The sequence below is a fragment of the Schistosoma haematobium genome, assembly GCF_000699445.3.
Source record: "Schistosoma haematobium chromosome Unknown HiC_scaffold_526, whole genome shotgun sequence".
Lineage (NCBI taxonomy): Eukaryota > Metazoa > Platyhelminthes > Trematoda > Strigeidida > Schistosomatidae > Schistosoma > Schistosoma haematobium.
Genome location: NW_026137140.1, coordinates 3751 through 22802, shown reverse-complemented (window position 1 = coordinate 22802; position 19052 = coordinate 3751). Strand labels below are relative to the sequence as shown.

At 36.3% G+C, this 19052-nt stretch overlaps 1 protein-coding gene across 2 annotated transcripts; it reads right to left on the bottom strand.

The window, feature by feature from the left end:
• Positions 1-397: 397 nt before the first annotated feature.
• Positions 398-11217, bottom strand: MS3_00000529 (uncharacterized protein). Of its 2 annotated transcripts, XM_051208261.1 has the most exons (6): positions 9287-11217; positions 9108-9239; positions 8929-9034; positions 6992-7209; positions 3970-4445; positions 398-1164 (listed from the first exon to the last, which is right to left on the bottom strand). In XM_051208261.1, exons 1-5 carry the CDS (start codon positions 9566-9568, stop codon positions 4170-4172), a joined length of 1014 nt encoding a protein of 337 aa, XP_051063925.1. In that variant the 5' UTR covers positions 9569-11217; the 3' UTR covers positions 398-1164; positions 3970-4169. The 2 variants fall into 2 exon arrangements, with proteins under 2 accessions (XP_051063925.1, XP_051063926.1); XM_051208262.1 differs by lacking the exons at positions 8929-9034; positions 9108-9239; positions 9287-11217 and having other exon boundaries at positions 398-4445; positions 6992-8727.
• Positions 11218-19052: the final 7835 nt, after the last annotated feature.

The window sequence follows — 19052 nt, the reverse complement described above, 5'->3', positions numbered from 1 at the left end:
ACAAGACTTATCAGTGGCAGTATCATCCATTAAATAAAGTGCGCCAGTAGTAGCAAGCATTATATTGACCAAAGTGGATTCCCCTATTATTTGTGTATAGATGAGCATAGATTATTAGTGTGAAGATATAACATATTGCATCAATATGCGTAGATAATTATGGAGAAGAGTTTGATTGGGAAAATGTAGAAATTCTAATTCGAAAAAATAAGGATCGTAGAGGATTCTTAAGAGTTAATCCGAAATCACTAAGAAATATCGACGGTGACCTGACTTATCAATTTACACAGGTAGGGTAAGTTAGTCAGGTAGCAAGTTTCCAATTGGACATGACAGTTAGCAGGAACACAATGATGAATGAATAGTCAAATAGATCAATTCTATATGACATAATTCCCGACGATGTAGTTCAGAACCCCAATGAAGGCTTCACAATTCAACCACGCAGATAAAGGAACACATTCTAACCAAAATGTTAATACATTTAATATAACTAAGTAGCTACGTATAATTTTATATTCGGCTCAAATGAGTAGGTTTTTGTATAAGACTTAGATATATCACCCGATATATGGGGAAGGGAGTAAAAAACGATGTGCAAATCGATAACTGACATTCAAATGAAGTCATGATCATTATTGATAGTCACTATGAAAGGTATCACGAACAGATAAACTGAAAGTATCTAATCACATTTAAGCTACTGAATAAACACGATAGAACAACTATCGATTATTAGTATCTTCTAAGGAATAATCATGTTTTATCAAACAAAAACTATTGTTAGTTATTGTATTCATTAGTGAAAAGTATAGTTCTTATTTTTAACCGAATTCATATGGAGAAGAATGTGATACAATGAAAATACTCTTGATGTTAATGAAAGGGAAAAGAGAAGAAAAAAACAGGTACACAGTAAACGTTAATTCCAAGAAAAAAATTAGGTTTCTCATCACAGATATAAATATATATTTATTTAGATATATAATTTATATATACAGAAAAACCTGAATGCTAGAATACATCAGTTACATTTTTTAAAAAAAATTGTTGATCCAAAGTTGATCTAGATCGAATACTTTTCAGGCACTGAATGCAAACAATAAATAAAGTAAGCTTTACCATATGATTTATATAATAAATTATTGTTGTGTATATGAATGCCTGTAATTTTGAGGGGAAAAAAATAAAATATAGTATAAATACTGACTTTGAAAATATGAGAGAAAAAATCATTTTATTTATGTAATTTATAAATAATTTAATAGTTTAATTCGTGAGTCAAGTGAAGGTAGACCATCATGGAAAACCTGGAAGCACTGAACGGCCGTTTCATCCTAGTATGAAACTCCTCAGCAGTGCGCATCCATGATCCCGCCTCACGAGATCAGGACCCAGGACCTATCAGTCTCGCACGTGGGCGCTTAACCATTAGACCACTGAGCCGGCATCCAACGATGTTAATGTTTTCTAGCAATGTTATGCATTCAATAGGATTTTCCGATTATTTATAAATATAATTTAGGTATTTATTTATTGTGAAATAGGAATGAAGAGTTTTTGAGAAGAATCAAAATAGAAAATGTCATAGATAGACAAATATGAAGAGATATGATAACAATTTAAAATAGTAGGTGCTATATCTAGAAGCTCAGTTTTTCATTATACCACGTACAACTAGAACACTCGAATGCCAGAACCCTCCAAGTGGTAAATGAGAAAACAGAACACAAGTGAAAGAAATGCTATTCTAAACAGTGTCGTTTATGGTACAGAACTGTCAGGTATTCATGATTTTTAGTAAAAGCCAAATCATCATTACAGTCCTCCAATCCGCATACAGGGGGTTATTAGCCAATAGGGAAGATATACATAGGGATTCTGGAATATTCTTCTAAGAAATGATTGGATCGAATATCTCCAACTCTTTCTGAACATCTTAGGACTTTATCAAGTTCACCCGTGGACCGTCCTCACAGTAGGAATTCTGATTAAGGCCTTCATGATGAAATATTAGATGATGTAACTCAAAATTGATTACGATGTATTATTTCTATTGGTTTTACATTATCTAGTAGCCTGCTTAGACATACTGTCTGTTCTAGATTTATTTGAACTAAGAATGAATATAAATTATAAGTGCATTCACAGGGTATTACGAAAGCCTTAAAACCTATAGTGATGAGATATACTGGAAATCTCAAAATGAAATACTTCAATTATTGGTATATCCCCCTGATAGTCCACCGTTTGTAAAAAAAAAAGACAAAGATGAATGTATTGGAATTCGTGTACTGCTCAATATCTGATGGATGAAAAAAGTTGTGACACCTGAACTGACAATAAAGTTTCGCTACTGGAGATGAATAGGAGTTACTGACTATTGGTAAAATATTTTTTATCATTTACATCTTTACATTGATTGTTTATTCTGAACATGTATGAAGGATTAGCTGAATCATTAGAGTATATTTTCCATTCATTTTAATACAACTAATCCTAGCACATAAAAAAGGTGTAGTCGAAAGCCGAGAATATGAACATTTGTGTGACTGTTGGGTTGCATGAAATTAAATTAACAGCAAGAATCACTTGTAACAGATTGTCGATTAACTGGATGAGGGATTCAGTAGGTGCTCAGCTATGAGATCAACAGACTGGATTCCGTAAGGATCGGTCGTACATAAACCAAATCGCAACACTATAGATAATCGTCGAACAGTCAGTTGAGTGGAAGTCGTCACTATACATCAACTTCATTGATTATGAGAAAGCGTTTGAAAGTGTGGATAGGGAGAACCTTATGCAAACTTCTTCGACACTATGGTATAGCTGAGAAGATCGTCAACATCACACGGAATTCATACAACGGACTACACTGGAAAGTCGTGCATAGAGGACAGCCGACAGACCCATTCCAAGTGAGGACCAGAGTCAAACAAGGCTGCCGACTCTCTCCATTCATCTTTCTTCTGGTGGTTGACTGGATTATGAAGACCTCGACATCTGAGGGATAACATGGAATACAATGGACAGCTCGGAATCAATTAGAAGATTTGAACTTTGCAGATGACCTGGCCTTTCTATCCAATACACATCAACAAATGCAGATGAAGACAACTAATGTATCAGTAGCCTCTGCATCAATAGGCTTCAACATACACACAGGAAACAGCAAGACTCTTAAGTACAACACAGAGAACACAAACCCAATCACACTTGATGGAGAAACTCTGGATGTGGAATCTTTCATGTACCTGAGAAGCCTCATCGATGAACAAGGAGGTTCAGATGCAGATGTGAATGTAAGGATTAGTAAATCAAGAATGACGTTCTTACAATTGAAGAACATATGGAACTCGGAAAAACTGTCAGTCAACATCAAAGTCGCGATCTTCAATACAAACGTCAAGACAGTCCTACTGTACGCAGCTGAGACGTGGAGAACCATCATCAGAAAGGTACAAGCATTTATAATTAATTGTCTACGCAAGATAATTAATTTCTGTTAGCCAATACCATCACTAACAGCCTACTGTGGGAGAGAACAAACCAGCTTCCAGGTAAAGAGGAAATTAGAAAAAAACGTTGGAAGTGGATAGGACACACATTGAGAAAATCATCAAACTGTGTCACGATGCACACCCTAACTTGGAATTCTGAATGGAAACGGAAAATAGGAAGGTCAAAGAACACTCTACGTCAGGAATAGGAAGCAGACATGGAAAGAATGAATAGTGACTAGAAAGGACTGGAAAGGATTACCCAGGATAAGGATGGATGGAGAGTGCAGGTTGGCGACCTTTGCTTCTCGACGAGGGGTAACAGGCGTAAGTAAGTACGTGACCTTCAGATCAGAGTTGCAGTTCAATGAGATTCATTAAGTAAGTTGTTACGGTATCAGTTACATGCGGAGAATCTATGAATACCATCAAACTTTCTTTTAGAAAACAATAATATATCACTTACTTATTTCAGCATCATATCATTTATAGACAGTTGTTTTATTATTGTTAGCAATTGCACCAACTGGTAGACGATAATGTGAGGGATATGGAACATGTTTCATTACTGCAGGATTGTTATTCATCATCGATGAAGTAACATTAATATTATTATTATTACTGCTACCACTTGAATGACCAGTGTGTACAGTTGATGAATAAATATTATTCCCTGACGAACGCATTAATGCTTGCCTTTTTAGCAGATGGCTCTGCTTTACTATTTATTCCATGATATTTGTTTGAATCGAATGATACTGAATGTGTTACATGATGAATTGGTAATTCACCTGTAGTTACATTACTGTTACTGTTACAATTAATATTATTCGTTGTTATTTTAGTTGTAGATGTGTTAATATTACTTCCAACTTGTTCATCACCAGTATTCCCATCAGCAGGGTATAAGTCTAAAATTTTATGACATATATCTTCCATAACCTAGATATGTTATTATTTTGAAGAAAAAAGATTTTTTTAAAAAGTCACAATATTTTATTACTAATTAAATAGGTTAATAGAAGAAAGTAATTTGGGAAAACGAATTGTTCTTTAAATTGTCAAATGTTATTCTTTTATTTTTAGAAAAAAAAATTTCATTATGTACTGGGTCACATCACAGTGTTGAGATTTTTAACTAATACATCACGTTTTTGGGGGCAAATGTGATGTACTAGGTAAAAAAACTTTGCCCCCCATATTCCCTGGTACGACCGAGAGTGGGGAGAGTCCACTCTCCCTCCGAAACCCTCACACGGCCACGCGTATATAGCCACTGCTAGGGAAGTCCTACTCACTGCCTTCTCATGGCGGGGGTGTTGTTTACGAAATTGAGAGGACGAAAACTGAATGTCCGGCGCTTTAACCGGGTTGGTGGACACGAAGAGTCCACCTAGGGGAGTTGGAAAACTCTGATTCCAAACCAATGGTGCACATGGGCTCCAGTATACTGAGGGAACAAATGGCGTATGAACCAACTTTCGGTCACCGGCTACCATGGGACTGCATATCCTTACGATGCTGCACTGCCTTGTGGATCAGACCTTTAGGTCAAAGGCTCCGGGTGTGGCCTCCTAAGAAAATCACCTGCTACGGTTTGGACACCCGGGCAGTATCGCAGACCTCGCACAAATCAAGTGAGATTTGTGTGGCGCATATGTATTTGGTGTCTCCTTGTACCAATATCTGTGTTCAAATAAAATAAATAAATAGCATCACATTTTATATAATGACGGACATACCATCTAAATACTACATGAAAAATAATTTTGTTGAACGGATTAGTAAAGGCTTATAGAGATTGTCAACCTTCATTGAACTCATTAAACGACCCAAGTTTAACTGAGATCGCTTAATGAGTTCAATGATACTTTATATTCTCTAAATTTCATACGATGCCCTTGTGTTTTCCTACTGGATACTACAGTCCATGAAACTTCTTCGAGTGAGGCGGTTTGAACAATTGTTACATATCCTAATTTTCCACCTATCCCAAAATGCGATGTTAGCTGGAGTAGATAGAATTGTGGAGAAAACTACGAGAGGTCAAACCAAGAATAATATCAGTTCATGAAGTTGGTGACCGTTAGACTGAGTTATGTTGGTAGATTCAGACCACTTGATTGGGGTCCACGCCACATCTACAATCAATGGTTGGAGACGTGTGTCGACGTAGCTCAAAATCGGTCGCAGTGAAGCAAATCTACTGACTCTTGCATTTCAGTATTTGTTTATATATATCTTCTTTCCATCTCTTCTTCTAGAAATATATCCCTAACATTTAGTCTGTTTGACGAATATTCATATAACTATTATTTTAACTTGCTTTTTACTCTGAATTTTTATCTAGTTATGCTTATGTGTAGTGGCAACTTGGGATAATGTGCGTCTGTGCTGGCCCATATGTTTATTAAGGCTGACTGGTTACTGGAATTCTAGCCTCAGTAGGGACATCAGTGTTTAGATAAAAGTATATCGAATTGATGAGACCTAACTAGAGAAGAACACTTAAATTAGATTTCACTGTTGGGTACTATCATGAGGCACATGTTCTAATTTAAACTGTATCTCCAAAAACCGTTCCCTCCTTTATGGATCTAGTCATCCTTAGAAAAAATGTATTCAGTGGATATACATTTGAATTCATAAAGGGAACTAATTGCATGAAATTTGCATAAGTGTTGATATATTTGATAAGTCTTGAGAGTTGAACGCTATATTCGTTCCTAAGCTATCCTGGTAACCCGCAACCTAGAACTACACAGCGACCTGAACACCAGAGAGAAGATGCAAAGTATGAGAGAAAATACTTTACTCCAAGGTTCGTTCTTGTACAGAAAATCATGGGTATTTATAGATGTTAGCGTTTGTTAAATCAACACCATATTTCTGCCAATCCATTAACGACATATTATGCTAATGACCATACCAATAGTAACACGCCACGTTGGAATTCTCGAATGCTCCATCATGCTCTGATTGGCTAGGACTCTTCGGCTCCGTTGCAGTTCTACGAAAGCCGACTCAACAATATTAATTTTTCTATTGAAATGATTTCGCATTAAACAATTATTATTATTTACACTAAAGATAATAATCCATCCATTGGTTTATACAAATACGAAGCTGATTTTAGTACAATTAACACAGATGATTCCCATAATGGTGAACATTATGCAAACTTTATTGGCTTTAAACTCCTAGCCCAATATTCAACGTCACTATGTAAACTGTAGAACAGTCACAAATAAGGGATAACATAGCTATGTGATATTCTTTTCATAACTTAAATTAGAGTAATTTATTAATTAGGACATTTTTATGTATTCGATTTTGTGATACACTATTAGTCAAGAGCCAGTAATATCACTTGCCTGTTCAAACTGACTCATATGTTCTGCAGTGGGTGTCAGTTTGTGACCCGAGTAAAAAGCACACAAAACTGAAACTGCTAAAAACGTAATAACATCAGTGGTAAGTGAACTTACTTCAGTACTCATACCTTCAACAAAACATTCCCACCAACGTTGACCTGGTTGACGACCTTCCCAATCTTCTATTGTAAATTTACTCATACGTGTGGCTAGATAAAGGACAGCGCATGCAACTATTTCTGGTTCCCACTGTAAACATAGTGTTGTTGCTAAACTATCATTAATAAATGACCATGACATCTGAACTAATTCTTTCAGTTTCTCTTGGTTGCCTACAATAAAGACAAAAAGTAGGGATAGAGGTTATTTAAATCATAACATCGTTCATACTGAAGTTAGAATCTATCTCAAACGGGCCACACAGTCAGCCATAATAAACATAGGGGCCAGCACAAACGCACATTATCCCAAGTTACCAGAACATACGCATAACTAGGTGAAAAAAATTCAGTGAATAAAAAGCTGCGTCGTCAAACATCTCCAATCGTTGATTGTAGGTGCGGCACGGACCCCAATCAAGTAGTTTGGATCTACCAACATGACTCAGTCCAACTATTACTTTTTAAGCATAAAATGGTATAGGGATCACATAGTGGTTGGAATCGATCTGAAATAAATTACCAACACTAAATTTTATCTACTCCTAACCATCAAATAGTCAAGGTTTATGTCCAAATATTTTTATTGGGGATGTGGAATACCTTGATAAAACTTCTAAGTAAGAAAATCCGTATCGATTTACAGCGAGTTTAAGTAAACTTTCAACAAATTTTCGTGACTTTATGGACTTTTAATGCAGTTTCACTATGATTAGTGCTGTTGTTAATTACTCAGTTCGTGAAATGTAGTCATTGTAATTAATATATAACTGATCGACTTAATCGTATTTTTAACTCTACAAAGCTTCTATTACGAAACTGGACTGCTTACTTTAGTTAACGGGATGGCATGGAAGAGAATAGTAGTAGTCGCCTTTACCGAAGTGAATTCGGGATTGCGAAATGGTAGCTAAGCGCACAAACTCATCATCGTTAGTGAAACTGTTGCACTGAGTTGCTTAATGTTGTTTAAAAAACTTCATCACTCAAGTCTTCAGACTGTAAGCCATGATCCAAAGGACTCGACTAGATGTATTAATTAGTCACGGCTTATGATTTTGTCTAGTCCCTAATATAGATTAAATCCAGTAGAATTTTCGACAGGATGAGACACCTAGGAAAAAAATGTCGATATATATGGGAAACTTGAACTTATCGGGTTTTGATATACACTGCCCAGGCGCTTGTATTAAGAAAAGTAGGGGGATCTTTCTGACACAACCGTCTCTTCAGAAAAAGCATCGTCTAAATAAGTGATGGATAGGCTTTTTTACTAATTGATTGTAAAAGTCAATTCACTAGTTCAAATGAAAATTTATGCAGATAAATTAGACCACATAATTGAAGAGCACTATTCTGATTAAACCTAATTACAGGATTATGTGCTGGACTTTGAGGCATAATTTAAGTGTGATTGTTTCCGAAAACCATGATGAATAAAACGAAATTCAAAGGTATGGTCAAGTGATTGGAATTTAAATTCTCCAAGAATTAGGGTAGTGCTCCTATGACAATTATATGTATAAACACATAACAAGAGGACAGTTTATCATTATACTATATTCCACGAAAACAGCTAAAACATTGATTTTATCTTTTAGGGTAACGACAAAGTTTCTTGGCATTGCACAATAAAACAAACCAATCGCTACCACTAATTTGGCGAGGGACACTTAAACTAAGTAGAACAACTAAAAGGAATAACAATAAGTGTGTCTGTGTTCCTGCCTTAATTACTTCAGTTTTGGTAGCTGAATGTTATCAGTAACCTTTTACACAAAAATATATGAGCATTTACTTGACTATCGAGTTACAATAATTTATTGCTCCTGTACCCTGGAAAATAATGAAGACTAATATTTATATATTATTGGATGAGTATTGAACACTGACCTTTAATTCTTTTTGCGAATTGAAGTAAATAAGAATATGGATGTGAAACTTGCAAGTCAAATTTAATCGTTTTTAGTAGAACTCGTTCGAATGCCATTACTTCTTCCTAAAAATAATAGGATAAGTGAGGGAAGAGGAATTTTTAAAAAAAAAATTAAAGAAATAAAAATATTACATACCCTAGGATCATTTCCAAATTGTTCGAAATCTGCATCAGACAGTAATGACCTAGCAGTTTTAACAATATCACGAACTTTTTTTGGTGTTTCTTCCACTTTTCCAGCTAACATTAAACAACAAGCAGCTGTTACCTACAAAAGGATATCCATAAACAATAAAGCCTGACATGTAGACCTACATAACGTGGAAATGCCTTAAATGAATGGAACATGTAAAATCGATGGAAGAATACAATCGCTGTGGCACATGTATCATATCGAAGATTTAATTTGGTACTAACAGCTGATAAAAATCTGGCACCTTCTCTACGATGACGTGTCTCTGTTTCATGGTCAATTTGATCATAATATGATGGTGTTTTTATATAATTCTTCTCTTTCATAGTACCAACACGGCATTTGTTGCTGTGAAATAAATGAATACTGTTATGAATTAACATTGTACTTGCTTGATCGTCCATGTTTAAGTTGTTTGTTTGTTCAATTTTCAGGCAAAGAATATGTCTAAAGTAACAAACGTAGATAAGAGAAAATGTTATCAATATCGATAACACACAATAACTTGATAGACAACCCAACAACCTTATCCAAGATTATGTTAAGCTTGCAGTAACCCAATTTGTATGCCTTTGGAAACTTTACTAAACTGTTGAAAGTTTCTAAGTCAATAGACTGCTAGGAGGGAGCAAACATGCATATGCGCCACACAATAACGAGGCCAGTAGCAGTTATCATTGAATTGTGTGAGGGCTGTGATACTGCCTGGGCACCCAAACCGAAAAGGGTGGTTTTCTTAGGGAGCCACACCCGGAGCCTTGGCTTAGAGGTCTAATCCACAATGCAGTGGAGCAACGTCAGGAGATGCAGTCCCAACAATGGGTTCATATGCCATTTGTGCCCTCAGTACACTGGAGCCCATGTGCACCATTGGTTTAGAATCAGGGTTTTCCAAGTCCCCAAGGTGGATCTTCCGCATCCACCAACCCGGCTAAAGCACCAGACATTCGCTTTTCGTTCTCTTAGTTTCGTAAACAATAGTAATGCCGCGAGGCAATGAGTAGGACTTCCCTGGCAGTAGTTGTATACACATGTCCATGTGAGGGCATTTCGAGAGGGAGAGCGAACTCTCCCCACTCTCGGCTGCACCAGGGTATTTGGGAGAGTCCATGAATCTGCTGTTGGTATGTAGATTAGATGCCTCGCAGACACTTCATATAAAACCCTTTGCATGTTCGTTGGTTTGACGTTCCTTTTCAAAGAGAAGTTTATGTACTAAAGATGTTTACCCCGACCGTTGCTGCTACCTTGAAGTGGTGGTCGAGCTTGCCTATCGTTATTCACCAATCGAGATATACTGGCTGGAACAATTGTTCCTCAAGGTCTTACCAAGCCAGACAAGTCGGTTGAAGAGCGGCAAGACTAAAAACACAAAACCCAAGGTTCGAGGGCAAAGTCGTACTGCTGACCGTATAGAGGTGTGACGACAGTATTGTATTTTCTCCAGACAACCAGCATAACAGCGATGCCGCCTTCCCACAAGGAAGGATGGTGTTAGAAAAGGTCAACCCTAAAAATACACACCTCGCCTTATCCCACAGATTTCCGTCTCTCGTTGTAAGGTTTCAACACGTAAGGAGCTAACACGGAAACCACGCACGAAAAATTGTGTGACCGGCCTCAAGCAGCTGTCCCTTGGGTACTGCGGTCACGCTCTCAGTCACTAAGACTACCTATAACCCAATTTCGTTTTCACGTACCTCTATAGGAACCCTTCCACTGTGTGGGCAACCGGAAAGTGATAACCACCATCATACCTCTAACATCACTCAACACCACTGTATTCATAGTCAATTGCCTTCTTTAATTCCTAATATTCCTCCTACCTCGACTTTCAACTCTAAACTTCCTCTTTAGACTTCCCCCTCAAGTGTCACCATAGTCTACGATTCCAGTGAGCAAAATACTGTCCTAGGTCTACTGAAACCTCTCTCCAAACTACTCATTGGAGCCTTCAACGTACGCACCCTATGTCAAATCAGCCAGCAGGCGTCCTTGACTAAAACCCTAGAATCTCGTACAATTGATATATGCTATGCCTCCAACACATGCATAGGGGATCCTAGTGTGATCATTCACTTGACCTCACCTCGCCAAAACGGGGGAGCGGACGAGATACACTTTCCGTTTTTCTGATGACCCGATGACTAGTTCTCGTGGACTGGTGGGTGTAGGCATAGCACCGAATATGAAGACAGAATAAGCACTTTTAGAATGGATCTCTGTTAACAGTCGCCTGTGTGGTTCGGCTAAACGGCTCTGTAAAAACTCGGAAGAATAGGGACACACGTCGTTGCCTTTTTCGTCGTTATTGCCTACGCACCCACTGACTGCAGCTCGGATGAAGTGAAAGATGAATTTTACAGAAAGCTTTCTGAACTTCTTCAAAAGCTAAATACTCAGACAGTACTCGTAGCAGGTGAATTTAATGCGCAGGTAGGTAGCTTAGACTAGACAGAAAGACATTTAGGTGGGTATTTCGATATTCCGGCTCAGCGAGCAGATAATAGTGGCCGTCTGTTGCAACTGTGCTCTAACAGTCGTTCCTTTTAGCAAGCACTAATTTTAGGCATAAGGAGAGACATCGTTTGATATGGCAACCCCGTGTACTCAAATAGACTATATTACCATCAGTCATCGTTGAAGAGGCTCGATAGAAAACTGCAACTCATTTTGGAGTACATATTAGGACTCTGATCATCCTCTAATACAAGCACGCATTTGCTTGCGCCTAACTAGGCGCAGAAAAAACACATTAGAACGACCTATTAGAGTTGAATTCAGTGAAGAGAAAGCCAAAAGTATACGTGATGAAACTGACCTGACTAAATGTCGTTATGGAAAAAGTATAATACATTGACAAAATAGAGGAGCTTACCTTACATTCAGAATACGTTTCTCAGTTATATAACAACTAACAAGACGACATATTGATATAACAGTGAAATGACAGCTCTAATTATAATAATTAAGAGTTGAATTCATGAGTCAATTTAAGCTAGACCACCATGAAAAGCTGGGAAGCACTGAACGGCTGTTTTTTCCTAGTACGGCAATCCTCGGCGGCGTGAAACTCGAGATCAGCATCTCCGGCCTTGCGCGCGAACGCTTAACCTCTAGAGCACTGACCCGGCAACCAACGGTGTTAATGTCTAACTTCAACCAATCCACAATATTTGGCGACCGTCTACCATATGCTTCACTGAGGGATCGTGGATGCACACTGTTAAGGAGTTCCATACTAGGACAAAACGGTCGATCATTCTCATAATAATAAACACTCGCACGTCAAATTATCCCTTCTAGTAAAGAAAAATGGATAAGTCCACATACAGACATGACAGGTGTCCGGCCAGTATTGTGAATTAAGGTTATCACTATTACTTTTGTCAGCATCTGACATTACTTGTGATGCAGAAGGGTTGCGGCTACGAATTAGGATTAAAACTGGAGTTTTGAGTAGTTCACAAACTTTTTGTCAGGGTTTTCAACACGAACTAACAATGAAATGCCTTGCCACCTTTCTGACAACGTACTTGAGAAGTTAAAAGTTCAGATCCCTAGTGAGAGTAAGTAAGGGAGATTATCAAGCTTCACTAAACACTCTTGATTGCATGATTATTGCCACTCAGTACTCATAAAAGATCAGCCCTGGAAGCAATTGTCACATAACCTAGCTTAGGCTACATATAAAATCCATTTTGTCGTTGCATGGACGGTATTTACATTGATTTCAATCATTTAAAAGCTACTTTTTACCAGCTAAATGATGGCGCGCACTCTATCAATAAGTGCACTTAGAAATTTGCGCAAAACAATTGAGGTTAACTCAAGGCTATCAGTATATTATACTTTTACCGTATATATATAGCATTCCAGTGTGGAGCAGGCTACCGATTTGCACAGATTGAATGATTTAGGCCTCCATACATTTAAGCATTTCGAGTCTAAGAAATACCAGAGCACATAAATTTCATGTGATTTGCAGAACTTTATATTTTTCTTCAACCGCCTCACTTCACAACTTACCCCAGTAACGCAGGATATGAAACGCCCTCTCCATAATAAATGATTCAGACAAACAAAAGGGTTACCTTTATTTTGATAACTTCCCTAACAAATCATTTCAAAATATGTATGTGACTTTTGGATTTTCAAAGACTTCGATAGGAAATTTTATCAAAATTCACCCAACCTTGATTTGTATGTGTGTAAATATAAATAGAGTTGTTTGTGTTTATTTGTCAATACGCTTTCTGAAGCATGCTGTTAATCATCCATTGTTTTATGTTGCTCAGCTTTATTCAGTTGCATGCACTTCCTTATGATTATTATTCTCATCCTGAACACTTCGTTATGGGAAGCTATAAATTCGAGCCCAATCAAAGAACACAGAATTGTTGTGGTTCGGAAAATGACGATATTTTTTATCCTGAGGAATATATGACAGATTCGAAAAGACTTGACCCTAGAATCGGCGAAAAGCGAAAGAAAATTGGGCCAGGATTCTATTTTGGCTGAAATTACTTGAGAATGTACGTTCAGATATTTGAACATACAGTAATCATCCAAATATATGTTATTATTTAGCTAACATATAGTTTTAATTTTGTTATGTCTTCTGGCTTTCCGAGAATACGATATAATTTATTTAGCTTATAATGTTTCTGTCTCCTCCCTAACCATACAGCATTTTCTCATTTATTTAAGAATGTTTCGACCCACGGTTATATAATTCCCAGCATTCTAGTAGAATAAAAATTTATGTTATTAACAGGAAGATTCATTTTAAAGTTTTGTTGTTGTTTCGCTAATAAAAACATGACTAGATGTGTGTCATCCAAATGATTACTCAGTTTATTTAAAAATAAATTTACAGAGCTGTATGGCAGATAATACTTCTGACGTTTAGTTAGGGTCCCTCTGAGGCTATCATAGTTAACTACATGGTTCGACTTGATATGACTTTATTAATACAAGAACTTTAGACAATTCTCACTGGGTTTTTCTTCAGTAACTGTAGCAGCATTGGTTAAGGAAGAAGTATTCTTCAAGGTGAAAAAATACAATTAAAGTGAGAGTCCTATTTGAAGTTTTCTGAGTTTCTCCCTTCTCTTTCCGACTATTATTATTGTCACAATAGACTCCTAAAAATATGGTACTTTCCAATACGTCAGATAACTACTCTTCTGTTTAATATATCATGAAAAATGTGTCTTACATTTACAGTTATATTTATATAATTCGTTTTAAGATTTCTATGTTTTACAACAGTTAATACCAGTTGATTATTTCTTCAACATCAATAGAGAATAAGAAGAAAATCTAATCAAAGGTACAAATAGACAACAATAGTTTCATTATGACAATATTCACTGACGATTGAAGTTTAACGATCGATATATAAATTGTAAAGAGAAGTTATAAAACTAAGCCTAACTTTGTTTCCTAGCAGATAATCAAACTTTAAGTACAGTCATTTTAGAAAGTTTTTTCATAAATTAGACATCCAATAAGTCAGTGTAAAATAAACGTGATTTAATGTTTCTTTTTTTGATAAAAATAGTAAGTGAATAACGCTACGACGTTCGAAGTGAACGGTACTGAGTTCGAATCCCGGGATGAACATCAACTCTGAGATGCAGGTACATCCAGCTGACGAGTCCCAAATAAGACATAACGCGCGTCCTGAATTCTACTGCTAGCCATTATTTATCTTCGCTCATAAAGCTTGTAACCTAAGGCAATATCGAGGCAATCCACACAGGATACATATATGCCAACATGAGATTGATCAATTGCAGTCCTAAATAACAATGGAAATATACAATTAAACAACACCAACTGAATTTAGAAAATAATAAGATTTCCAAAATATTTTTAGAATTCCCTGAGACTATATTACTGGTAACTTGAAATCTATTGCCAGAATGTTATTCTTTCTTTATTTGACTGAATTCTACAAATATGATAGGATTCATAAGAATTCCTCGTTATGTTAAAATTGTTATACTTAATAATATTTTTTGCAGAAAAATATCCTGTTTTCATGTTCTCTGCAACAATATTTAAATAGAAGTTCAAGAGTTGACTGTCGATTTATCAAGTATTTTTATTGTCATACTTGTCATAATTGTATACGAAATAAATATAATTGTAATTTTTGATAGTTGAGATCGCGAGTCAACTGAAGCTAGACCGCCGTAGCAAACTGGGGAAGCACTGGACGCTCGTTTCGTCCTATTGTGGGACTCCTCAACAGCGCGCACCCACGATCCCGCCCCATGAGATTCGAACCCAGCGCCTATCGATCACGCACGCGAACGCTTAACCTCTAAATTACTTCTTGAAAGAAGCAACACTGATCTATGAATCACTAATCTACGGCACCACTCAAGATCTATTGATATCATGCTATTGTCTAGATATTTTTACCATAATCAGGTATGATAAGGTTTTCAGGATGCAACTGAATTCATTGTTAGGCTCTTTTTCGTTGTCGTCGTTGCTGATCACTTTTTTCAAGTTGTTTTCAGATTAAATATGTAGTTATTATGAGAAGGTAACAAAATATGCAGACCTCGTTATAAAAAGAGACTAGCTGAATGAAACACAATAGGCTCCTAATTTTTGTTGTTGTAGTTATCTTCCATACACTGTGTGTTTATGCAAAGTTTAAAATTGTTTCAACTAATCAACTGTATCAAAGTTATTATTTTCAACAATTATAGATTGACAAGAAAGTACATAAAGAAAAACAACTACAATGGAATTCCTTAATGAGATTTCTCAGTTTGTTGTGTTATTTTTATCACTTTGATTAGAAATCCCTTAAGAAACTGACATTCATTTGAGTTTTCTTCATTTTTCATTAGTTGAGATCATGAGTCATTTGGAGCTAGACAACCATGGAAAACCTGGAAGCACTGAAAGGCTGCTTCGTCCTGGTATGGGACTCCTCAGCAATTCGCATCCACGATCCCACTCGCAAAACTCAAATCCAGGACCTATCAGTCTCGCGCGCGAGCGCTTAACCACTAGACCACTGAGCTGGCATCGGACGGTGTTAATGTCTAACTTTAACTAATCCACGAAATTGAGAGACACATCCACCATTGTCATCAGTGAGTTACTATCTCACAACAGACTCGGTCGAACTTCTTCATTTCATATATCTCTCTTATTTGAGAATAGTAAGCTACATAAGCCAATTCAGTCCAACCGCATAATTGATGGTATCTATCTGAATTGAGTGACAGAGATATTTATTGTTTTGTTTGTTTGTAAAATTTTCTTTTCTAAATAGAAATTGATACTGTTTTACATAGAACATTTTCATTCATTCATATATGAGACAAAATGTCGTAAACCAATAAATTAGGTTAAACACAAAGACTAAATCGGATTGACAGGCTTAAAGTAATACCTAATAAGAAATCGCTTTAACTGTCGTCATTTCAAAACTTATGTATATTTTTCAGTTTTTTGAGTTGCGCACATTTGTTGCGTTGCCATTGTTTCACTGCCATTTGCTTTATATGTTGGCATATGATTTCAAAATCAATTGAATACTGTGTTGTATATATTTACGTAAAACAAGTTCAACTTGAAATGTTTTGTGAAATGTTGCATAAAAATATTAATCTCACGAGGCGGGATCGTGGATGCACACTGCAGAGGAGTTTCATACTAGGACGAAACGGCCATCCAGTGCTTCCAGGTTTTCCATGATGATCTAGCTTCAATTGACTCATGGATTCAACAATTAAATTACGAAGGAAAAAGATGAAAATTTTTACATTAATATGAATTCAAAGAAAAACTTTATATTAATAAGTTATCAAGGTAAATGAATACGAATTAATCCGTGTCAGGTAGAAACAGGTATCTGCTGATAATTGCGATGTGCTCACTAGTGACCAGCTTCGTGTGAAAATTCTCGGAGTTCTAGTGTGTAGTCGTGACCAGTGGGGCTAATCCGTGTCAGCTAGAGACAGGTATCTACCTCAGTACAATGGAAGATGGTGTATTGGTTGGGGTTTGACATTAACCCCATTGGATGCCGGTTTAGCAGTCTATAGGTTAAACGTTCGCGCGCGACACTGGAGGCCCTGGGTTCTAATCCCGTGAGCAGGATCGTGGATAAGCGCCGCACAATAGGGCGAAACAGACGTCCAGTGATTCCAGGTTTTCCATGGTGGTCTTACATCAATCGGTTCATGATCTCATTCACAAACCTAATCTCCACAACCCTATACTGACAATAACCGTATGTTTTTTTACAAATTTTATTTTACCTATTCAATGACTGATAAATTTGGAAGAAATTTACTTGAAGAGATACTATTCTGTTTTATAAGCTTTACCAAAATATGATTAAACATAATAAAGTTGAAAATTTATGATACAATCCTAGAAATTTGTAGTAGACTTGTTCAGTTAATGCTAATCCAATATTGTGAGCAATAGAAAGAATATATGATGGATCTGAATTCATGACTCAGTGATTATAAGTTGAAAGTAGGAAAGAAAGTTGTCTGAATCCGTACTCATTGCTAAGGTTATATCATACGTTTAGTAGGTAAATCTAACCTTGTCTTTATATGAATAATTCGAAATCTTATTTTAATCAAATAGCTTTGTGTTTCATGCTTAAGTGTACTGCGTAAACATAGATATACCATGCTATTCGTGAAAGAGGAATTTTCATCTATTATTCATGGAAGTTACACACCGAATTAAGATACAATGTTGGCAGACGAATTGTAATTACTTTAATAACAGATCGTCGATTTATGTTTTAAAGTAGATACATATATATGGTGAATTAACATACTGGTTTAATTATAAAGTAAATGTTAAATTATGCTTCATTATGAACTAGATAAAGCTGATGGAGAACAGAATCAGTCAGTCAGCTACAACGTAGAAACAGGCACATATATGCATTGATACACGTCCCTACACTTCATTAGCACCAAATTCATAGAACTAGTCACTTCAGTGGTAATAATGTATAAAAGAAAGATTGTGTATAAGGATATAATACAGGAAGAAAGAGTTAGTTCGTAGAAAGAAAGGTATAAAGCAGTTTTAATCTCATAGTTTAAGGGAAGACAATGAGTGTATACATCTACATCATTGTGATCGATTCTGAGCCATGTCACCAAGAGTCTCCAACCATTGGTTACGATAGTCACGTGCACCCCAACCAAGTAGTCTGCATCTACCAACATGGCTTAGACTAGAAGTTAGCGAGTTCAAGGACTGATGTCACGTTTTGGTTTGGCCACCCCTAACATTCTTCCAATTATCCCCAACAATAGTCAGTATTGTACGTTGCGGTAATCGGTGTGCAAGCATACGTAACACGTAGTACAACCATCTCAGTTAATGAAGATTCACAACCTCATCAACTGATTTACCATCATCCTCTAATATCCTGCGTCTAACCTCACTATTACTTACTCTGGTATATACTCCTTAGGAATTTCAATCTAGCAAGAAAACATGTATCCAATATTGTATTTTTTGGTTTTCGATAGTTCTCCACTTAATTTCAGTTCATGATATAGATAAAAAGTAATATAAAATATAACCATCTTGATAAAAAATGATAAAGGTCAATAATGAATACAATTTATGATGATCTGAAATCACCAAAACCTGGTTGTTGTTGTTTTGTTTGTTTGTTTGTTTTTGGCTTGTAATGGTAGCTTAATAAAACTAATCGGTAGGAAACATTAATAATCACGTATAAAATGTCATTGTCAATTAGAAAACAAAGAAACCGGAAGTATATGATCTAATACTGGTTAACTCATACAAACTAAACAATAAAATCTATTGTTTAATATACTTCTATTTATTTCTTTTGAAGGAAGATAT